The 23948-nt window shown below is 42.0% G+C and overlaps 1 protein-coding gene across 1 annotated transcript in view; it reads right to left on the bottom strand.

The window, feature by feature from the left end:
- The window catches only part of BST1 (bone marrow stromal cell antigen 1), a 105518-nt gene that overhangs the window by 44913 nt on the left and 36657 nt on the right, over nt 1–23948 (bottom strand). The window contains exons 3-8 of the mRNA XM_025211453.1: nt 22502–22637; nt 21915–21994; nt 20992–21068; nt 18111–18203; nt 15918–16004; nt 15358–15417 (exon numbers count right to left, since the gene is read on the bottom strand). Coding sequence (XP_025067238.1) covers nt 15358–15417; nt 15918–16004; nt 18111–18203; nt 20992–21068; nt 21915–21994; nt 22502–22637 — 533 coding nt within the window. The remainder of the gene's footprint in view (nt 1–15357; nt 15418–15917; nt 16005–18110; nt 18204–20991; nt 21069–21914; nt 21995–22501; nt 22638–23948) is intronic.

Genomic DNA, 23948 nt, shown 5'->3' with positions numbered 1-23948 from the left:
GGTTAGTTTTTTAATCCAAAAATTGGGGATTATTTTTTTATCAGAGAAAACCTGGATCCCTGGTAATCAGGGGAGTCACCTGACGGGCAAGGGGCTGGGCTATCAGTATATAAACTTAGGGCTTGAACTACTCCAGCAGTCAAGTCCTGAGAGCCACAGGGAGAGGAGCTTCTGCACAGCAAGGTTGCAGCCAGGCTCCTGGTTAACAGCTGAACTGGGGTAAGTAGCATTGGAGGTTTCTGGAAGGGACTATGGGGTAGAGGAGGTTCCAAATGACCCAGGAGTAGGGCCATAGGCCTGGGAGCAAGGCTAGAGCCCAGGAACAGGGCAAAGAAGCCCAGGAATTGGGCAAAGGAGCCTGGATAGGGGCAGAGGCAGGGCAAAGAATCCCAGGGATTGGAGCTTGAGGCCCATAATCCAGAGAGAGGTGGGTCAAAGGACCCTAGAGATTGGAGCCTGATAGTACAGGATGTAGTGCTCGGGAGTAGCCCACGTAGACAAAGTCCCTGGGTGGGGAGTACAAGTAGGGAGTCTGTGCTGGGGAGTAGCCATAATAAGCAAAGTGTCTGGGAGAAGCTGGTAAGTCTAGAAATGGTGCCAGGGAGTAGCCAAGGTAGATGAAGTGCCTGGGCAAGGAGGCCCAGTCACAAGGACTGAGGCCATGGCCCAAGAGAGCTGTTGACTGAGATGACTGATAACACCTGCAAGACATGGGCATGGTGTAAGGGTCAGTCAGTCATGTAATTAGCCCTTAAGGCAACAAGCAGAAACACCTGCACTCATGAGAAGAGATCTGACTTGGGAAGCCCTGAGACACCCTCCCTTTTTCTAAAAGACTAACATCAAGGTGTGGCAGGAAAGTAAAGGAGAGAGTGTCCACAGAAATACACCCTAGGTAAGGGCTGAGCAGCCACTCGGAGGCATTACTGTGACCCCTGGGACAAGTGTTTGTTACATACTTCTATTGTTCTTTGTCTTCCTGTCTGTATCTTACTAAATTAATGTCCTGTTATCCTGCGACAGTGAGTTTCACAGATGAATCACATAAGGCAAGTTCCTGCTGTTAGGTATGGTAAGCTCTTCTGTAAGACATAGCTATTTTAGCCACATAGTTAGTAAAAATGAACTATTTGTGGACCTTTCTGGTTAAAAACATCCATGTCTTGTTGTTTGTTTGGGGTTATTTTGGCTTTTTGGTTTTGTTTTTTGTCCTGATCCTAACGTGTTATGGGTTCTTGATTCACCTGTGCTTTAGCATTCTTGCTTTTATATCATGCAGACTCAATGGTAAACATTGCCATTGTCACAACCCAAGGGTGTGATTTGATGTGTGCGCGCTTCGGCACTGCTAAATTATTTCCCGCCACTAGGAGCTTTCTTTGCAGTGGGCATTTCTTAGTTGCAAAGAGAAATGCACGGTGCAAAGGAGTTCCTGCCACCCGCATGCAAATTTGTGTCCCACTATTGGCCAGTTCTAAATTATTCCCACGTGGCGGCTGGCGATTGACTTGCTAGCCGTATAAGAGGCTTGAGCGGTTTACGCCCAAGTTGGAGGACTCCACAACCATCTGGAGGAGGAGAACTTCACGTCTCGTGAAGATCTCTAAGCGCTGTGGAGCCTATCGGACCCAGCATATACCTTGAGAAGGCTATAGGGGTCTGATCAACCTCTGGCCTCTCCCCGTCGCTGAACGATCCCTCGACGAACCCCTTCCCTGCGCGCAAGTTCCATGGAGCCTAGCAAACTTCGTGTGAGTGTATCCAGAGCTCTTTCTCCGAGTTGTTTTCTTCGGTTGACACGACGGGCTCGCATGTTTAGAGCCTTCAACCGGATTGGGCTAGAGGTTCGCGTGGAAGGAACTCTTGTCCGCCTCTCTTCTTTTCTGTCTGTAACTGCAACTCAAGCAAGTTTTCCTGCCTGCACCACGACCATCTTCGGTGTAAATAAAATAATCTTTAATCAACCGCTAAGCGTCCGTGCCTAATTCTAGCCCGCCGGCCTGCATTCCCCGACCCAGCGTGTCCGGGCTGCTGGCCACAGCCCGCCGCGCACCCCCGAGAACCTCGGACCGCTCCCGGCCTGCACAGCCATCAGCAAAAAGAGATTCAAGAATTTAACTAAAGGTAAACTAATATTTTTTGTGAATATGTTTATAATGTTAATGAGAAATATCATTGAAAATCAAGCATATATGGTTTCTTTCCTCTTTGTTGCATGTGGATTTGGATCACTTGTAATATGAATTTTTAAGAATACCAGCACAGCCACCTTAATTAGGAAGTGCTACAGTTGTACCAGAAACTGATAAGCTACCAAATATCCTCTGTAACATTGAAGTGGATAGCATAGTCATTTCTTTGAACATGGAAATTGGGATTCTCACATAAAAATAGGTGAAAGTAAATTATTATAAATTACATCATAAGTTGCTGAACTTCATAACAATTTTTTCTGTTAATAAATTCTTTTGGGCTTTGCCTGGCTTACATGACAAAATGCTTTTTGAGTATCCTTGATGGAAAATCCCTAACATGATCATATTGTTCTGAAATAGCTGGGAGATGCATACCTTTTACTGCTGTGCCATATGCTGACAATCATTTTCTTAAATTGCGATTTATCTCGTATAACTGCTGTAAAAACCTTCTGACTACATTTGACACACATTGATTGAATATTCTTTGGTTGCTTTTTTTTTCTTATCCATTGTATGATTACTAACCAGGGGAATTCCAGCTAGAAAGGGGAATATAAATAATAGCAAGTCTTGCCCAGAAAACAAACTCCAGATCTGGGAGGGGCATGTTCTTCTCTCTCTACATATTAGCATAATTGACATGGGGAAAATGCGATTTACAATAATCTGAGAGCTATGGTGTTCTTGGGTTGGTTGGTTGTTTTGTTTTGTTTTTACTTACAAGTCAAAGTTCTTTAAATAATTATTAATATCCAATGTTATACCATTGTCACATTAATCACTTTTATTTCAGAAATTTCAGCAAAATTAATCTTATAAACAGGAAAAGGGAACATAATTTTCTGTAGAATCATAATATGCCTGTTAGCAAGGCCAGTAGTACATCTTACATGATATCTTGTCTCCCAACAAGATATACCATCAGAAGCTGTTGCAAGAAACCTCATATTGGTTTATAATATGGTAATTATAATCAGGTAATATTTGCCCATAGGGGAGACTTTTCCGTGATTTATTTTAGTTAAGAATGGACTTGTCTTGAAAGAAGTGAACTCTGAGAATACCATCCAACCCAAATGCTAGAGTAGCTCAGAGTACCTATTTCCGGTAACAAAACTGCTGGACTGGGCTGTTCAGAAACTTAATTGTTAGGAGGGACAAACACCAGCGGCTGCATCTGCGGGAAAGTAGGGAGCTGAAACTTGGCCACAGTTGTCTCAAAGTTTTAACATTCTTGCTCAGAGTATTTTTCAGTGGCTCCATGCCTAATCAGAAGGCGTTGCATAGTGTAGTGTTTTGACAGCTACACTATGCAGCTAGTGTCTGGAAGTCCTTTGAAAGCTGTACTAGTGTGATACTGTGTCACTTACAGGAACATTAGTCATTTTCTACACTTACAGACACTTAACTACTATCTCTAAATCTTAGCTCAGTTTGCCATAAAAAGAAAATGGGAATTTTTAAATTGAAAAGATCAGCAGCCTTTTCAGTATTTTAAAGAAAAAATCTTTGTCTTGGCTTTTATTTAATAGCAATGTCTATATTCATCTCATCATTTTCCACCATTGCAGAAAGAAAACTTTCATAATGTTTAGAAAGGGCTTCAGATTATAGCAAAGCTACTAATTGGGAAACTAAGACAATAAGTGGCACAAAAATGCCAGCTGTAGAAAACTGTAACACCAGTCCAATAAACTAGGCACATTATACACTACTAATTTATAGGCACATTTTTGCATGTAGCTAATGTCCAGCAATTCTCTCTTCCAGCTTACATGGTATTTGTCTGGTAACATAAGTAAATTTCTGTAACCGAAGTGCACTAACACTTTCCCTGATGTAGAATGGTGACTTTAGCAATAACTCTCAGGCTGCATTTGGGTCTCTGGAGCCCTGAACATGGTCCCCATCTCACACTGTTTTAATGACCAATGTATGCTGGCTGCTTTACAAGCAACTTAAAAACATAGAAGAACAATTGAGCAGAAAGGTACACATTTTGGTACAAAAGTATACATTATTTTGTACAAAATTGTGCCTAATTGTACATAAATCTGTTCTTGTATTGGTGATCAGCTACAGGGAATTGTAAAATTTCTCCTTGACATATGCTGGAGAAACTATATCAATAGGTCACAATGGCATTTGGCAAATACCAGGGATTCTAAATCTGAAATGAGTGTGGTAATTCACTTGATGTACACAATTAAGGCGTCTGAATATTTCATTTTATTGTAACTCTTTGGAGTATCTGTTAGGTTAGGGACAGACATTCAAAAGCCTGAGCCTGAATTGATTCAATCTTTGCAGGTTAGTCTAACCTGCAGAGCATGAACCGATTTGCAGTGGCTCAGGCTAGAAGCCAGGGGGCACTAGAGCAGTCCTCGCTTTCCTTCTGCAGTGCTGAGCTGAGGCAGGGAGGGGGAACGGCCAGGCCCTGGCAGAACGTTCTGATTAAGGAGGGGTTTAAATCCCCACTCTGCCTGCACAGTCCTAGGCTTTTCCCGGCTTGCTGCTCAAGGGGCAGGGAGTATTGCCAGATCCTAGCCCCCAACTACCACTCTGAGACAAAGGGTGGGGGCAGGGAGGACTGCTTGCATGGAATGCATGCATCAGTTGACAATACTGAGCTTTTCAATCTCCCTCTCCCTGCTTCTTCATACTGTCTGCATCAAACCTAATAAGCCAGCAGGGAGTTGATAACACAGAGCTTTTCACAGCCCATCCAGAAATCAAAAGCCTCTCTCATTAGTTCAAGTTCTTAAAGCTTTTCCCAAGAAAGAAACAGAGGGACATTATCAGCTGACCTATTGATTTGCCCAAAAAGCCCTAAGCACATGCCTCAGCATTAGCTACCATTGGGGTGGTGGGACCATGACCAGATGCAGGCTAGGGTCCATGCTGTGGGGAGAGGGAAATCCCTGCTTCAGTGGTGAGGGCAGGGGGAAGCCAGGCAGAGTCTCCACCTCCTCAGCCAGCTGGAGCAGTGATAGTGCTCCAGCTAGGGAGAAGAGGGGTGGGGCCAGCCCTGTTCTCTGGAGCAGATGGCTCCGCCCAGCCCAGCCCAGGGCTTCAAAGCATGCTGAGATGCTGGGGGACTTTGATTTAACTTAAACCAGGAAGGGGTCTGGGACAGAAGTTCCACAAACCAGTTTGATCCAAGTCCATTAAGTCTAATACTACATTCAACCAGGTTTATCTTAAACCAAGTTCAGCCATTTTGAAACTGGTTTACGTGCACTGAGCTTCTGTTCTGTTGCAGGTTTAAACCAGTTTCTGATCACTTAAACTGGTTTATGTGTAACTTCTGTCCTTAGCCCAAAAGGCTAAGTATCAGGAATATGGAGGGGGTAAAGCTTTTCAGACAGGAACCTGTGTGCATAGCTGCCTTTGACAACAATGGGAGTCTTGTAGATATTTGTGCCAAACAGAAAAATCCTAAATTTCACCCTTCACAAAACTTCAAACTCACCAGTGCGTTGTATTTCTTACAAAAGAGAATGTACTTCTCTACTGCAATAAGTTTTCTCTGTTCCAGCTGGTCAGGTCTCATAGCAGACCCAGCATCATAATATGAAAAATGCTTGACTTTATGATCGTCCAAAGCAGATTTTTTTTTTCTTAGAGAACATTTTTCAAAAGAAACTGAATTGAGTAAACAAGTGTTTTGAGTGTTACATTCTAAAGCCAAAGATTCATAAAGTGCAAACAAAACAGGAAAGAAAAAATACTAAGGCAGATTTCCAAGCAGCAGCAATTAGAAGTTGAAAACTGATGTCTTTCACACAGAAATGTAGTGCTTTACAATGATACAAAGAGATTATACTCTTACTTGTTTGGTGTTCAGAGTGTACTTTTCAATGTCTATCACTGTTCGCTTGCAGAGTTGGTGGGGGGGAGGTTAAACTTTTGGCAGGCTTTTTTAATGAAAATTGTTTTTATTAAGATTTTTTTTTGGTGCTTCCCCCCTTTTTTTTTAACTAAACACACAAAAATAAAAACTTTCAAGTGATCAAGTTGTGTATGTTTTGAAGATGAAGGATTTTGGTAGATTCTCCCCTGCCCCACTTTTATTCTCTATAGAATTCAGCCATTTAGTGATGAGGGGTTGAATAAGGTGAATTCCAGGAATATTCAAATCTCAATCATTTTAATGTTCTATTATGGTAGTCAGATATAAGGATAAATCCACAAAGGGGCTTAGGTATAAAGTTTTGGACTCATGACATAATTACACTAGTTTAATCAGCCTCCTACACTGGTGTAAATAGGAAGAGGACTTGCAGTGTACAGTAGTACATTATTAGGTCTTCAATAAAATTAACCCAACAAGGATTAGGGGTAAAGCTATAACTAAGCAGGCTACTACCTGATTCCCTACCCCCTAGTGGCAAGACACCCTACTGTGAATGGCAATCTTGAGAATCACTGGAATAGACAGATGACTGTCCAGCTATTCCAACCAGGTTTCTAGACATAGTGAGGTGCCTTAAGGATCCTTTCAAGGGTGCTGTGTAGTGCAAACATTGTTAGTACAGTTAGGTGTGCAAACATGAGTTGCAGAATAAATCTAGAGACTTATCCAAGGTAGGAATCTATAGTATTAAAAGCATTCTGACTTGTGGTCTTTCTGAGTTCTTTGCAATGAAAGAATTGCTCTATTTTTCTGTCGTTAAGATACAAATGAAAATTAGGAGCTGGAATTTTCCAAGGGGTGCCTTGGGTCTATCTGCGGGTGCCTCAAGTCTAAAAAGGTTGAGAGCCACTGATCTATTCCAAATGCTGGGGAAATGTGTCAAGATTCTAACTGCCAATTTAGTACTCAAGTCTGACAGATTGTGGGTCCTGAAACTGCCTTAGTCTAGCTCTTTATTATGTCCAAAATGAAAACTTAGATGCCAAGTATACTCTCTTCTGAGACATCCATTCTTAGGTGTTTAATTCTCCTCATGCACTGATTCAGCTAGACAGCAGGGTGACTGAAAGTTGGCATTGCAATAGCTGAGTCCCTTGTGGATTTGGCCTCTATGTCCTTTATTTAATAAGCATTTTCAAAGGTATGTAGTCACTGGTTTTCAAAGTCTGCTCAGTGAGATCCTCTTGATTTCTGGTGTATTTTCCTACTACTGTAATATAGCATTGCAGTGTTTCATTACTTAATGTTTCTGTGCTTTTTGTCCTTTAATTTTTGGTATTTCTTTGAAAGCATGCTGTTGTAACTTTACCTTTTCACTTAATTGCACACATTAACTGGCTGGATATTCATAAATCTAGCCCAGCTTTTCTAGCATGATTCACATACTAAAAAAGGGTTAAGATTAGCATATTGGCAACAAATAAAGCTGCTTTTTGTTAAACTGCATGCCAGGAATAAAAATCAACTTTGCTTCCTTTGCAGCTGAAGATTCTGATACTGTGCATTTGTCTTAGAAATTTGATTTTGTGGTTACTGTGATTCTTTGAAGTAGGGTGGCCATTATAGAGGACATTCCAGTTTTCTGCTACTCTGTCCTCTATTGATACAAAACCCAACGCCTTTATGTCTTTGAAGAGAAAATTAGAGGACATACAAGCATTGGGTTTCGTTTCTATAGGGGACAACTCTATGATGGTCACCCTATTAGAGAGTAACTTTATTTTTTTTCTGGGGTAATATTTAATTAGTTAAGTATAACACATTTATATAGGGAACAGTAGCCAGTCCTATCATTGAAGATGCATGTACTTTCATTCTAATCAGTTGCCTTAAGTTGCCCACAGCCTTCCAAAGTGGTCACATTTCAGGTTGGATTTCTCTGGGATGGTGGGGGGAGTCAATTCTGCACAAGTATTGGAGTATAAAAAGAGGGGTAAGAACAGGATGCAGACAGAAGTGACAATTCTCACCTGATCTGGCCCCAGAAAGAGCTCTACAACCATGACCAAACAGAAGTTTATGGCTGAAAAGTGCTTTAAAGGGGCATAATCTTGCAAAAATCCTGAACCCTCATTGCATGAGGGGTCAGATCAAGATGTTTTAAAACAGCATCTTCAATAACTTCTGTCTGCACTGCCTCCCAACTTCTTGCTGTTTTAAGGGGGGGGGGGGGGGGGGGAAGCAGAAGTCTGGGTTTTTTTGAGCCCCTTTTGGAAGGTGGTGTGGGTATATTGGAGGCCCCTGACTTTATGAGAGCTCCAGTGCACCCACTCCACCCTCCAGCATGGGCTCAAAACTCCCCTAGAAGGAGCTCCATCTGCTCCCTTTCCCCCTCTCCCATTCTGAAAACAGCACAGGCTGGGAGGGAGCAGGGGTTAGTGCTAAGGCAACTGGATTCCCCTTCCCCCTGGAACCAACACTGAACTGCTGTTTGGCCTGGGGGATTGTTGTAACTCATAACACTTCCTGCAAAACATTCTGAGTTACAGCAGGGAGCTGTTCTTCTGTCTGTGCCCATAGTTCCTGATTCGAGAAAAATGTCTTGTACATTACTACATCTGAAAGAAGGAAAAGTATTTACTATCATTTGGATTGGAAATATTCCCCTCTCTCCCTGAATTATGAATACTTTTTAAATGACCATGGTTCCAATACTGGCAATATTATTGTGAGAAGCAATAAAAATTTTTTCCCTTGGAGTCCTCATTCTTCAATTTTTGTCACATAAAAATGACATACATTTTCTTTTTTTACATAAATATCTTGGCTTTCATTGGAAAAAAACCTAAAAGAAACATGTTTTCTGGGTGGCTATGGAACAACTCTGAAGATTATGGCAGCCAAATTTTCAAACATGGGCCTGCCTACAGGCATTCACATTTGCAAGTGCCTGAGTAAATGCATACATTCTTGATGTATAAGCCCAAGTCCTGCCCAGATGTCTAAAATAATAGATATTTAAATCTGCCACTGTCTGATATGTGTGTAGCAGACTTACCTTTTCAGAGCTAGGGTTGAGTCCCAGCATTGAGGGTCTGCAGTTTGATTGGTGAAGCCCGCCCACCAATCCAGAGGCAGCACAAGGGAAGCAATGCGCCACCATTTTCCAAAGGGAGGGGGCAAGGAGCAGCTGGACCTGAATGGGAACTGTACCAGCCAGGTTGGGAGAACTTCAGGGTGGAGCCCCTGAAGAATATAAAAGGGGAGTGTGCTCAGCAGACTGGGGAGACGACAAGGGATGGTGAGGAGGCAGGAGCTCCAGAGATGGCCGTCCTCAGGATCCTGCTTGAGCTTCAGCAGTGCACAAATCAGTGCATGGGGATCAGGCTGGAGGAGCTGCTGGAGGTGGCTTGAGCCTGCAAACCCAGCAAGTGGCTGGGTAATCAGTGTGCAAATCAGACAGAGAGAGCTAGCCCTGGGAGCAGCTTGTGGCTACTCAGGTCCCGCACAGTGTGCAGGTCGGTGCATGGAGAACCGCCTTGGAAACAGCTCGCGGCTGCTCATGTTAGCCCCAGCCCTAGGCCAAGTGACTGGAGCCCCATAGTGCGGCTTCACTTTTAACTAAAAGAGCCCCGGTGCCCAGAGCAGGGCCCAGAAAAGGGGAGAACCCCCAGTGTGAGACTGGGGAGTCAGAGCCTGCAAAGGCTTGACTCCCACAAGAGAGAGCCCTGGGTGCCCAGTGCGGGGCACCAGGCCATCAAGGAGAGCTGAAGGTGCCATTGGGGACAGGCTCTTGTGGGATCGGCCACCAGAGGATGAGTCTTGACTTCTCTAGAGAGGAAGTGTGAGTTACTGGGGAAGTGGGCCCCGCAAGGGAGGCTGACACAGGTGAGGAGGGTCTGCCACCTCCACCCTCCACTGCTGGAGGGATGTGTCCATGTCCCAGGGCCCTAAAGGGGAGGGACTTCAGGGAAATCCCTTGGGGAGGTGCTGAGTGCACTCCTTATTTTAAAGCTGTCTTTGTATTACGGGCTATATGGCTAGGGGTATTCTTTAAGTGGGTTTATATGGTTTATGTGTTTTAATGCCTCAGTGTATATACTAGTATTGTTATTTGTGAAGTTTTAAATAAATATTGTGGTTAAATTACTATCCCTAGGTGTTAATTGTGTTGTATAGGTTGTAAGTTATTTGGTTCATATTCAGTATTATATGTGAATTATGGAATATCATGTATAGTATTATATGTTAAGCCTTGTAAATATTCTGTTTTATATTAAGCATCTATATTTATTCTTGTAATAAATTGTACATAGTTAAGTATTTGGTTTTGGCTTAGCTGTATAGAGAGGGGAGGAAGCCGCTCTAGCAGCTGACCCCTTCCTCAGCACCCTGCCTGACCACCACCACTGTCGTTGGAGGACAGGGCACACACCCCCGGGTGTACCCGGGCTACATATGTAAATACCAAAGACTCCAAGAAGATATTGACCTAACTGTTACAAGAATAAAGACCAAACAGATAAACTGCAATACAATTTTATTTGCTTTTCCATCTTTCAAGTACACTTATATATAATATGATGTGATATAGAGACTGAGTTAAATTATATTGGAATAGGAACTAATCTTGGTTGTATGACACTAAAATGAGAATATTCCATTTCTATAACTGGCCATGATAGCTTAATAGGACTTCCAGGGTCATCTAGTCTAGGCCCCTGCAGGGATTTAGAAGGATTCAAGCCTGAATTTGATACATTTTAAGTCTGTTTATTACATTATAGTGAAAACTGTGCTAAGCTCTCTGGCCTTGGTGAAGCCAGTCACTAACGTAAACAACAAGAAGCACCAGCAGACCACCATCTGGGTGACTGGTCAGCTGTTAGTTTGTGCGGAGATGCTGGATATGTGGGGACCCAGGAGCCCTGGCCTCAGCCCCCCCTCAGGAAGGCTGTCACCTGAAATGAGTAAAACTTCCCACATGTCCATCATCTTAGTGCCCTCCCCACACCTGGCAAAAATAAGTCAGCATCTATGAGGTTGTGTAAAAAGCTGTATGCAAAACAGGTTCTTCTACAAATTGTCAGAGAGGTTAGGCTCAGGAAATGGTGCTGTACTGTATATGAAAATAAAAGCAATTGTAGCTGAACTGTCTGCTGTGTAGTCCTTGATATTATCATTGTTCAAGTGCAAAATGAGTATTAGATGCTAGCAAATCAGAGTTCTCCATTTGTTCTTGCTAGGGATTGTGGGTTTTTTTAGATCCAGATGACTTTCATTTCCATTTTTCAGAATGAAGTCAGTGCAAGGCAGAGAAGAATTGGGTCTGGTTTCTGGAGGAAGCCTATGGCTAGCTTTAAAAATGAGGAAGACATTTCTGAGACGGACCTAAAATGACTGGGGGCTGTCAATGATGCATGTGTAACTGGGAGTGCTGTGGCTCTGCTTCCCAGGACTTGTGAACAAAGGGGCATTCTGGGATTCTGGAGAACTAAGGGTGAGACCATTGTACTGATGTGGCCAGAGACCAATGAAGAGGAGAAAAGAAGAAATGAAAAAATGATTTACAGGCAGAGGGAGCTATTGCATTCAGAGATGGGCCGGGTGCATCCCCCATGAGCGAGAATGTGCATTTCCCAGGATCAAATAGCAGCAGCACATATTTGTGTACCCACACTCTGACACACAGCAAGTGGCCCTGGGCTGGCCCCAGCAGCCTTATCTGGGGTTCTGGGGGCCTCCCAGGGCTGCAGCAGCAGTGATCTAGGCATGCAGAGCCTGGCTGGCAACTGGAGTATGGCTCTGGCTTTGCGTGGTGCACACTGTCACCCTGTCCACTACTCCATATGCTGTCCTGCATTTTTTTTTCTCCGCAGGTTTTTTTGTTTGGTTTTTTTTGTTTGTTTTTGACGCCAGGATTTCCTGATGTCAAAAAAAAGCTGCCACGCTGCAAATTAGCAGTGTGGCATATGCGGTTTGCAGCAGTGCAACCCGCATATGTGTGTGCTCATCTGGATATGCTTGTTGTGGCCAAATTTAGGGAGAGTGGAGGCAATTAGGAGTCCCAAATTAGGCAAATTGATTTAGTAAATTAAAATGGATCTGGAGAACAAAGGCTGCAAAAGAAATGAACGTGAGCCTGTTCCAGCTGCCTCCTTGGTCTGAAAATACAGGTCCTCTTTGTGCTGATAGTGCAGACCTAAAGAAAAGAAAACAAACAGGATGTTCATAGCACACAGCTGAATTAAGATCTTTTTAAATACTGGAGCTTTGTTGTTTGGACTCGGATGAAGTCCAAACATTAAGTTGGAAACTAACTTCCAGAAGTCTCTTTATAGTGTTCTTGAACTGACTCTCAACTCTGCTCAGCTGTTGTGGTTTTATAAACAAAAAATCTGGGCACAGAATCATGCATTAGCCTGTTACTGGCCAGTATTTTCTCAGTCTGCTCATGCTCCCTGGGGGCCTCCCTGTCTGTATCCATCTTTGATGTTTTTGCCTTATGCTTAAGTTATAAGCTAATAGGGCAGGGACAACTTTTTTGGTTCTGTATTTGTACTGTGCCTTGCACAATGGGGGTCTGGTCTATTAGTAGGCCTCTTTTTGTTATGCAATGGTCTAAATAATAAATACTCAGAACACACTTATTATGATCAGAGTACATGTGAAATGCTTTCTGTTTGTATTCTGTGCCACCTAGTGGGTATTCTTGTCCTCTACAGGCTTACTTTTAATGCCCAGCTGTTACAGTTTATAACAGGCCAGTGCCCATACTATACCTCAGGAGGTACAGCCCAAGTGTCAAGAAGGGACACATGCCACCAGTCTAAAGTACAGTTCTCAGTATAGGTTACACCAGCCTATGATCTTGGGGTAGCCCTGTCCCTGCCATGACACTCCCTTTTCCCTTGGTATACTTGCCTGACTTGTGGCGTTACGGTGATAGAATTTAGCCACCTATACCACTCAACATACCCCGTGTGCTGTCTTCTTCAGAGGTTGGTTAAACCAGTTGTTCAGCCCCTGTCTCAGTGAGCCACTATAAAAGGAGCTATACTGGAGCCCAGAAATCAGAACCTGAATGTCTGCTGTCATTATTTTTAATCTTTAAGTATAAAAGTGTCAATTTTAGGGCTCTTGACCGAAATGGGACTTCAATGGTAAATAACAACTTCTGCCAAAGCCATGTCAGAGTCAGCAAACACATTAGATTAACAGAATATTTAACCATAGAGTAAACCATCTAGAAAACTACTTATCAAAAAGTTCAAATACTTCATAAACTTGAGAAATCATAATCTGATGGGTAGATGTCTTGCGAGGGGGTTGGTTAAAAGTTGTTCATTGCAGATAACTGACTCACCACAACATAAGAATTTTGCATTGATTTCTCATTTTATTTTACTTCTATCTCCAGGTGGTGCAGTGACTGGGGTAGCCAAACCCATTCAGCATGCAACCTTAATTCCTAGTGTCAGTGATTTAGTGAAAACAAGATGCATCAAGTTTAGTACACAGCTGAACATGCAAAAAGGATTAGAAATCTCAGGCGAGATGCATCAGAGAGTGGAAAATGACCAAAAAGGGAATCTTCTTTGTAGGGAGGTCAGTAACATGCAAGATTAAGGGCAGCATGAAGAAGGTGCTCTAATATAGTGGTGATAATAGTCCAATAAATACTCCAGTGGACAGAAGGGAATAAGCAATTGGTCCCCTGCTTGCAGTATGTGTTAGTGCTGAAGGGGTGGTATACTCAGCCTTTAGGTGAAAAGACCAGTTTTTCTAAAATGGTTTCCAAAATGCTTCCTATCCAGATTTCGTCAGCCAACGAATGTACCCACACCACAAGACTGAGAGGTATGGTTTAAAACCTGGGAGAAGAGAGATCCTGCATTAAGCACTCCCAATATCCAACAGGAAAGCCCTGTTAATATTTGGGTTTTCCAGTTGGCTAATTTTATTAGCTTTTTTCACAGAATAATTAATTAGTTTTTGGCGCACAGGGTTTCACAAGTGACAGTCAGAAATTCCTTCAGTGCTTAACAGCAAAAGCCTTAGCAATCACTGTATTTTACTACACAATCAGCTCATGCAGGCTTACAACTTAGAACCAGCAACAAAAAATGCCTCTGTATGCCTGGTTGCCTCATCCCTTGTGGAGACAAGCTGAGGTGTGACCATTTTTTTTGGTCTCTTAAATGTTGCTGTTTTCACATGTTCATTATTTGGTGTGAGAGAGTAATTTTGGATGATGAAACAGATGTAATACCTTTCCAAAATGGCAGATACAGAGACAAGGAAATATTATTTCAGTATCCAACAGATACTGGTACTGAATATTGGTACTGAATATCATTACTAACTTCTCTTTAATAATCCTATATTGAAGATGGCAAATCCTGTATCAGATAGATGTGGAAGGACTCATTGAAGGTATTGAAGTCTCATGCATATTTGCTTCTCCCAGTTTGTATGTTCTTGCTGTTGGTAGATATACTTAATGCAGAACAAGGTCGGTCTCCAGATCTGTTGTACTGACATTCTTCTGCTGCCTAGCAGAGGGACAGCAATTTGTTGCTCAATACTCCTACGTATTTTGTACTTTATGTATTAAGCAAATTTCTGTATTCTTCTTCTACCTTAATGAGTTATCAATACAGAGTTCAGGTTACCTGGAAGATGTACCTTAACAAAACTCAGCACAACGTATTCATAATTAAAATTTCTGTGTCAGGCTTTCCATGTGCTAATAAACACACTTTTGTGGTTAACAGTGTTAAACTTCACCATGATGTATTTCGGTGAAGTCTACTGCAAAGGTAATTTTTTTTAAGTATGTTTAATTATTTTTATGTCTCCATTGTGAAATGTAAATTTGAGACTATATGCAAGAGACTATATGCAAATATCCTTGCAATTTGGTGTTCACACAGTTGCACCATATTTAGCAAGAGAGCTGCTGTTTTCTACATTTGCTCTTCTCATTTAATTTAGCACTTCAACATTTTTTGGGGAATGATTATAGAAAGCAAATCTTATACCTGAATCTAAGAGTTATGTTCATTTGGTCAATGGACAGTTGACTAGGCATTAAATTGGAACCAGTCAACACTGGTTTTAATATTGAATATTTGTAACTATTTGATTATACATAATCTGTAAAGCAGAAATTACTTGCTGAATTAATTCAAATATTAGAATCAAGAATACTACAAACTGCTCATGCACAGCTAGTAGAAGAGCTGAAGTCTTCTGAATAAATTTATTCAACGGAAGTTAGGTTGATCCTCATTTACTTACGATACAACAGGACAACTGGGGTGATCAGGATGATCCAGGCAGAGTAAGAACAATACAGATCTGTAATGAGATTATTTTTGTTCAGCATCCTTTGATTAGGAAATAAAGCAAACCAAACATTGAGCAAACATTGAGACTGAGTTTGCATGCCTAAACTTTCTTCTTATGGTACTTGTTTTGCAATGTAGCTCCAAAAAGCTAGAATAAGCACAGCTATGAGCTACAGACATCAGTATGGGATATTAATTTATAACCATTATCTAGATTGTGCAGTCCTTTTTCCATCCAAAGCTCTAAATGGAAGGCCATCTTCTGTGCCTGGTACTGAATGAGTACAATGCTGCACTTTAAAAAAGCAAAACAGAACAAAAACCCTGCAGGCAGGGTTTTGAAACCTTAGTATTACCAAACCTAGGGATGTGGCTGAAGAATATCATCATTCTTAACACATGGCATGGCCTAGCAGGTTAGTGGCACCTGAGTTCAGGTTAACCTACTTCTACCCATTCTCTATCTGAAACTCTAGCAAATGCACTATATTTATTAAAAGTTCCACTTACTTATAATTGTCAATGCAAGTGATGTCATAACCCATCTCTTTCAGTCGGGCTTCTAATATTTTTACACTGCCTTTTCCACAAGAATCCCTGTAAAAGAGATGTCTGGATTAAAATAAAGCCATAGTGTTAGAAGTGACCTCTAGTATAACCCCTTGCAACAGATGCAAAATGTGCAGCTACTAAACCAACCCAGGCAGCTACCTACCCAACCTCCTCTTGAAAACCCTCAATGAAGGAGATTTCACAGCTTCCCTAGGCACCTTTCTCCGCTGCCAGTTACAAAGTTTGTCCTGAGAAATTAACTTACTTTCCTGCAGTTGAAACAGACTACCTCATATCCTTCTACCTGTCACAATGGAGATCAATGTCATAAAATGAGAAAATGGTCTTTCAAATATTTGAAAATAACTGTCATGTATTTTTCAGTCTACCTTTTATCCCACTCTCTTTCCCAAATTAAAATACCTAACTGCTTCATCAGTGTTTTGTGCATTATGGTTTCCTCACATTTCTCAGACTGAATCTTGTTCCCACAAAGGAATCGACCATGCTGAGGTCCTTGTTACACTTTGTGCCTTCAGCTGCACAAAGGTTGATCAGTGTTAGTGCTAGCTTGGAGTTTGGAGCAGTCACACCCTCAGTTTAGAAACTTTCTCTGACTGTCCCTTGTCCTCGGTCTGCACAGCTGTGGTTTGCCTCTAGAGGCCTGGTGAGCAAGACCACCAGGAGCTGTGAGCTGTGAGTTGCCATTAGAGGTCTGGTGAGCCAAGACAGGCTTCAATCCCTGCTCCATGGGTGGGGGTGTGAGAGATCCTGGGATACTGGAGGACTTCTAACTTTGGTGGCACATTTGTGAGGAGTGGACACACCTTAATGGAACAGGAGCTAGATAGTGCATATCAACAATAATCCTGCCCTGGAGTGATATAACTCTGAGCCGTGTAACGAGAGCTTAAAACCACTTTAAGGTGTTAATGTATGGACAATGCAGGGGTTAAGAGCTCCAGAAGCCAGGCAAAATTACCATGTAAGAAGGCCTTAATATCTTGAAGTGCAGGATTATAAGCTCTTTTGATACCTCCAATAAATAATACTAGGTCTATATCATCAGCATAGACTAGAGTGAGAATCAGCCCCTCTGAGTGAAGTAACAATATCACTTTTGTGTACCATTATTAATTCATTAGCGTGGTTTGACTTAAATGAATATCAATACTAACCTCCTCAAAGATATTAGAAATCGAAGCATCTGGGTTAATTTCCATGTTCCTAACCTTATTTTATCTTTCACCCCTTGATGATTTTTCTCACCTCTGTCACAATGACTATTACTCAACTTTCCATTTTCTCTCCCTTGTGCTTGTCATCACTTCTGCATACTGATGTTTTTTACTTCTACCTCTGATCTGTCCATCGTATAGCATGCATTCTAACCCCCTTTATTAACTTTGCCACCTACCTCTATATCCCTTCTAGTTTTCATCCTTAAAAAGAATTATGCCAAAATTATGCCATGTAATAAATATAGATGGATGCTTGATTTCTGAGGTCTTTAAAAACAGACTATGAATTTCATAAGAACACAGATTTTCAAACCTGCTTAGTACTGTTGTAGTGGAAGACAAGTGTCAGAATCAAAGGTGTTAATGGCTATAGGTACACTGAGCTTGTACAGACACATCAAGCCTAGCGTTAAACTAGCTTGACTGGGTGCAGTGTAGCTAAGGAAGCAGAGAATTTAGTAAGAGCTGCAAAACCTACCAGAGCAGAGTAAATACTTGGGTAGTTAGCTTATACTAAGCTCTGTCTTTGGCCACTCTGCTAGCAGTACCTAAAATAGCTAGCTTAAAGTTATCTATTTACGTGAGGAAGGGATTGTAATTTCCTTTTTTAAGAAAGCACCTAACGTAACATTGAGGTTTAGTGTTTCTGATGTAATCAACCCACTTTTTACTTCTCATCAGTGTCCTCTACTTTTCCTTTCTATATAAAACCCTTTCTTTATGCCAATCCATTCATAGTATCTGAAGAAACAGGTTGTTGTTCATGCCTCTTTGAACCAGTTAGTGTCCACTATGCCACCTTGCCCTACTTTCTGTTATCTAATAATAATCATAGAGAAAAATAAAATGAAATGGGTTCATAAAAGGTGAAAACAAAGTTTCTGGGATTGTCTGAAGACATTTAACTTACAAATCTGGTCCTCCAATATCATCCATAACCCATATTTCAATCTGTGAGATTCTTTCTTTCTGGAGATTAGGAATTTCAAAGTCTGCAAAAAAACTAAGTAAAAAATCCCAAGTAGTTAAAACCAAAGGCGGGGATGGACAGGGAACCCTCCCTCTCTCTCCTCCCTCCAGCATCATACCTAGACTCCTGGCAGCCCTGAGTGAACCTTTAGTATCTGGCCCTCCTTCACCAGAGATAATAGTAATAATAAGAAGAATTACCTTTTTCAGGCCCCTTTTATGTCCTGGCCCCAGACGGCCTCCTGGTTCGCCCATGCCCATGTCTGACCCTGCTTCTCTCCCCCCACCACTTTGGCAGTAACCAGGGTTCTGATCATGGCCCCTACTAATTTCAGTAATTCAGCATCTGAGGCCCCCATTTGTACCAACAGTTTTGTCATCAGACACAAAACAGCAAAACACAAACTAAGATTTTGACCGTTCCCACAGCTTGAGTCTTTGGAGCCAAAGTTTTTCGCTTTTAATTGCTGCTCTTAGCAGCATGGAGCTGGAATAAGCTGCAGTAGTACTGCTGGGTAGGGAGGGCTAAAGTTTAAAATACAACAGTTAAATAACAAACGAATTAGTGTTTAGTTAAAAGAGAACAAATTGCAAGAGCAGCCTCTTTCCAGGCACCGCGTAGGCTCTAGCTTTGTTGTTGTTGGGATGTTTTTGTTGGTGGGGGGGAGAGTTCTCTAAAGTAAGAGTAACAAAAACAAGACAAATGCTAGTCTGTATAAATAAATCATAGGGTTATACATTAATATGGGATGAAAACACATAAAACCATATGGGAGTGGTTTTTCAATTTGTCCCATCTTAGCCTGGAAGGAAGGTCCTTGTCGCAAGGCACTCGGGTGTCCTGCTCCTTTTAAGGGCTGGAACTGCTAGGGGGAGAGCCCGAGCAGTCAGTTGGGAGCCCCAGCTGCTGGTTACCAGGGCAGCCAGAACGAGCTAGTGGACCCACACCTGCCAGCGGTCAGCTGACCAGAAGGGGTGGGGCCTGGCTTGTATATAAACCCCAGGCCAGATGCCAGGAGGGCAGTTCTCTGCCAGCAGCCAAGGGGGAGGAGCTCTCCCAGAGGAAGCAAAGGGGAGAGGTCCGTCTGCAAGTGCAGCTTCTGGTACTGTTAAGGGACAGAGCACGCCCTGTGTGGCTCGAATTATGTTACAGCTGGGTGGTTTGTGTTATGTTGTAGCCCAGGGGCTTATGTTTGGTCAATGTTTTATAACACCAGTGGTTTGGGTGAGGCTATTTGGAGAAGGAGGAGGCCTCATTGGGGGGCCCATTGCAGCGTGGGGACCTCGGTGCCAGAGAGGGCATGGCATTTGGGGTGCAGAGACCCCAGTGCTGAGGGGCGCAGGGACTGGGCTGCAGAGAGCCCAGTGAGGACAAGGGGCCAAATTATAATGAGACCTAGGCAAGATAACACCAGTATCGTCTGCGAGGCTTGGGGCGTGGTAAAGGGATGGTTGGAGCCACGCATATAGCCCATAAAGCTGGGGTGTCCTGTGACATCTATTTTGAAGCAGGACCTACGAGGGGTCCAGGAACCCATGGGGTTCAGAAAGTCCATCAAACCGTGTTCAAGAGGATTTAAAGGCAGCCTCCCTATACTATAAATCCATCAAGACATGGCGGGCAAGAACTGAGGGTGCCCAGCGGGCCAAATTGGCATGGTCAAGGGGCCTTAGGGGTAACACGGCCATCCTTAGTGACCCTGTCCCATGACAGTTCTCCATAGACATGGTTTGTTAGACTCGTGAACACTATCTGTGTCCAAAGGGCAAAATGCCCAGGTGGAATAATTTTGCTGAGGTCACTAGAGATATAGCAAAAGAGAGCTCATCTACTCACATGTAATTAAATGGTAAAATATTAAACCAGGCTTTTTTATAAATGGTAAACCTTATTGCTGCAAGAGAAGGTGACAGTGTCTTAGGCAGTGATTTCTTTATGCCCATTGTATAATTTTGACAGGATCACTTTTACTTGAAAAGAGCACTGGAAATATCTGCATTTGTATTATGTGAAATTTTCTGTAATAAATTTTGAAAACTTTCTGTCATTGAAAAGGTCTCTTTATATTCCTATACCTAAAAGTTTGTGAAGACACTGGATATGTATGAGGCATATCCAAAATTGATTTAATTCAAACTATTATGGCCAAATTAGGATGGGGGAGGGAGGCTGGTTTAAAGGCTGCAAAAATGTTATGTGTGGTTATTTGTATATGTAACTGGATTTTTTTTTTAAATCTATTGCCTAGCCTGACAAAAGAGAGAAGAAATTCTACTGGAATGAGTTTAAGTATTTTGACTCTTTCTTTTTTTGTACTGTGCTGGGTACAAGGCTTGTAGTAAAGGTTGGAACAGACCTCTGTGATCTGATCTCCTCTATAAAGCAGGTCCCAGAATTTCCCACAGTAATTTTTGTGATGGCTATCATTATTCTGTGGTGGGGTATAATAATAGTCACCTATTCTGTGCAGCTAACCTATTTAGCTGCCTGTCTCTTTGTTCCTGACTGATATACTAGGCTGATGCAATTGTCAGTGGAGTATGTGATTGTCTGCCTGCAGCCAATTTTATTTTTTGGACTCCCCTAGGAGTTTGAACCACACTTTCAAAGTGACTTTCATACTCAGGAGCTCAAGAATTATCAACCTCACATAAGTACTTATGAAACTCTTGTCTAATTAAAATATAAGAGTGACTGGGCTGCTATGGACTTCTGAAAATGATTCCTGTCCATAGGTGTGCATGGTGCAGTCACTAAACATTTGACTTTTTTCTGAGATCAGACTGTATATAGTCCTGCATTGTCATTTTATTTCTTTTACCCTTTAACTGGATAGGCTCCTCCTGCTGCAGAACCATTCAGCATGACATGTATTATTCCAGAACTCTGCTTTGCATACTGCAATAGAGAAGAGAAGTTTATTTCTCAGAACATTCCCTAATAGATTTTTTTTTTTTTTTTATCTAAGACTTAGTGCTACAATTAAGTAGTCATGGCCAATGAACATGGCATTTCATCAGTGAAGACACCACTTGCCAAAATGACCATCAAAACTGGCATCATAGCTGGCAGCTGCAGGAAAGAGGATATGAATGGCTGTAAAAACTTGTTTTTTTTCACATTTAAAACTGGTCCCAGCGAGTACTTGGATACTTGGCCCATGCCCAGACATCAGAGAATCTAACAAGTCTGAGGCAAGGTCAAGGGACACTTGCAGATTAGCACAAGAAACTTTGCACTGCAACTCTGTGTTGTACTTGCTCTGTGGTTAGAACAATACCCAGCTGGAATAATTTCACTGGAGTCATTGGAGAAACAGCAAAAGATAGCTCATCTAATCACATGCAATTAAATGGTAAAATATTAAACCAGGCTTATCTATAAACGGTAAGCCTTATTGCTGCAAGAGAAGGTGACAGTGTCTTAGGCAGATAAAACTTCCACCTGTCTGCCAGAGTAGTGCCTTTCTTCACAGCTCAATTTTCTTTGGCCTTATCTTCATGAAGAAAAAACTGTACATTTTAATGCAAATTAACGAACACTTTAAAATGCTAGTAAAGACAAGGCAAATTGCAATTTTTAACATGTTTTAGTTCATCATGGTTAAGCTCCCCTTGTTAGCATCACACTCTTACATCCTACGCTAGATAAGGCCTACAGTTATGTCTACATGACAGGTAACAAGTCAAGTTTCTGAGCTACCCAGAGATATGTTCAAGGAAGGTAAACTCCTGTATAATTTACATTGATTGATGCAATCCGCCAGAAAGATTCTACTGCGTTATTTTCACATTCTTCTGTGGTTGGGCAGGAGTCATCTACTTCTGTGGGAAGATATATAAAATACATAACTGAGGAGATGACAAACAAAGAAAAATCTAAAGTGGCATGAGAAGTTGCTTGGATGTGTTTCTGCTTAATCACAGGCTATAGAGGTTCATATGGCTGGGCGTGTGATAAGATATGCATACACAACATCTGCATCATTTATCTCTGCATGTACTAGCTCTTGCACTTGATCAATGACACATTCTGGCCAAAAAGCATAGACCGTATGTTGGTTAAGGCCAAGATAAAATATGCTGTGACACTGGATAGGATCCCAGGATTTCGGGCAGGACCGGTAAAAGAGGCATAAATCTACCTTTGTAATGCCTCCAAATGAGTTCTTCAGTAAGCTGTTCAGATATAGACAAAGTGTAAAATGTTATACAAGACGGTCCTGATTTCACTGATCAGGAAGCAGACCCATACCTCCACTACAGGCCATCCACCTATCTTTTAAGCCACTTCCATAATTTGTAATCAACTTATATCATTTATGGTCTTACCAGTGTTGTTTGCTTGTCCACACCAGTTCAGCAGATCTCCAAAAGCCCCAATTAGAGTATCACCCAAGGGCATGTATCGACGAGTTCTAGCTGCATAGCTACTGACTAGAAATTGGTTGTTTTCCCAGAATAGAGACTAAGTAAAGAAAACAGAATTAATTAAAAAAATTAACCAAACCAGTACTTGGGTATTTGTATACAATGGCATCACTATTATGTAGATGCAAAAATATGTAAAATCACTTCTTGATATTTCTACGTATGTCAGAATTTCACAAATGGTTTTTAACACTGAGGAAATACTTTATAATTTTGTTATAGAAACAGAATTTGCCCTTTTTACTTGTGTAAATCTCATTTAAATCTGCACTTAGGACAGAGCAATCCATGCACTGGTACAGGCTGGGGACCAACTGGCTAAGCAGCAGCTTTGCAGAAAAAGACCTGGGGGTTACAGTGGACAATAAGCTGAATAGGAACCAAGTGTGTCCCCTTATTGCCAAGGCTGATAAATACTGAACTGTATTAGTAGGTGCATTGTGAGCATATCAAAGGAATTGATTCTTCCCTTCTATTCAGCACTGGTGAGGCCACATCTGGAGTAGTGTATCTGGTTTTGGCCACTCCACTACAGAAAAGATGTGGACAAATTGGAGAGAGTCCAATGGAAGGCAAGGAAAATGGCTAGGGGGCTGAGGCACATGATCTATGAAGTGAGGCTGAGGGAACTGGCCTTATTTAGTTTGCAGAAGAGAAAATTAAGCGGGGATTTGATAGCAGCCTTCAACTACCTAAAAGGTGGTGCCAGAGAGAATGGAGCTAGACTGTTCTCAGTGGTGGCAGATAACAGAACAAGGAGTAATGGTCTCAAGTTGCAGCAATGGAAATGTAGTTTAGATATTAGGAAAAACTCTCTCACTAGGAGGGTGGTGAAGCACTAGAACAGGTTACCCAGAGAATTGGTGGAGTCTCCATCCTCCAAGGTTTTTAAGGCCTGGCTGAAGAAAGCCCTGGCTGGAATGATCTAGTTGGGGACAGTCCTACTTTGAGCAAGGGGTTGGACTAGGTGACCTCTTGAGGTCCCTTCCAACCATAATTTTCTATGATCCTATGAACTGGGCTGGCAGAGAGAATGGGAGACTTTGAAAGGGGAGAAGGGGAAAAAGAGGGATCTACAGAATACTTGTCAGGAAGGAGAGTGGAAGATATGGGTGTGAGGGAAGAAAAAGCCATGGGAAAACTTCAGTGAGATTGGGAGGAGAAAAGAGGGTGAGGGACTTCAAGAAGTCCCTAAAATAGAAGGGATGCCTCAGCATGGTAAGCAGCGATGCTGTGAGGTGCAATGGAGGATTGCAGGGGACCCCTTGAATATGCAGTCAGCTCAACCAAAGGCAGAGGTCCTCAAAACTGTGACTGTGCTAAGAAGGTGCCAGCAGTTCTACATTTC

Source organism: Alligator sinensis, unplaced genomic scaffold (assembly GCF_000455745.1).
Source record: "Alligator sinensis unplaced genomic scaffold, ASM45574v1 scaffold466_1, whole genome shotgun sequence".
Lineage (NCBI taxonomy): Eukaryota > Metazoa > Chordata > Crocodylia > Alligatoridae > Alligator > Alligator sinensis.
This window is presented reverse-complemented; position numbering and strand designations above follow the sequence as displayed.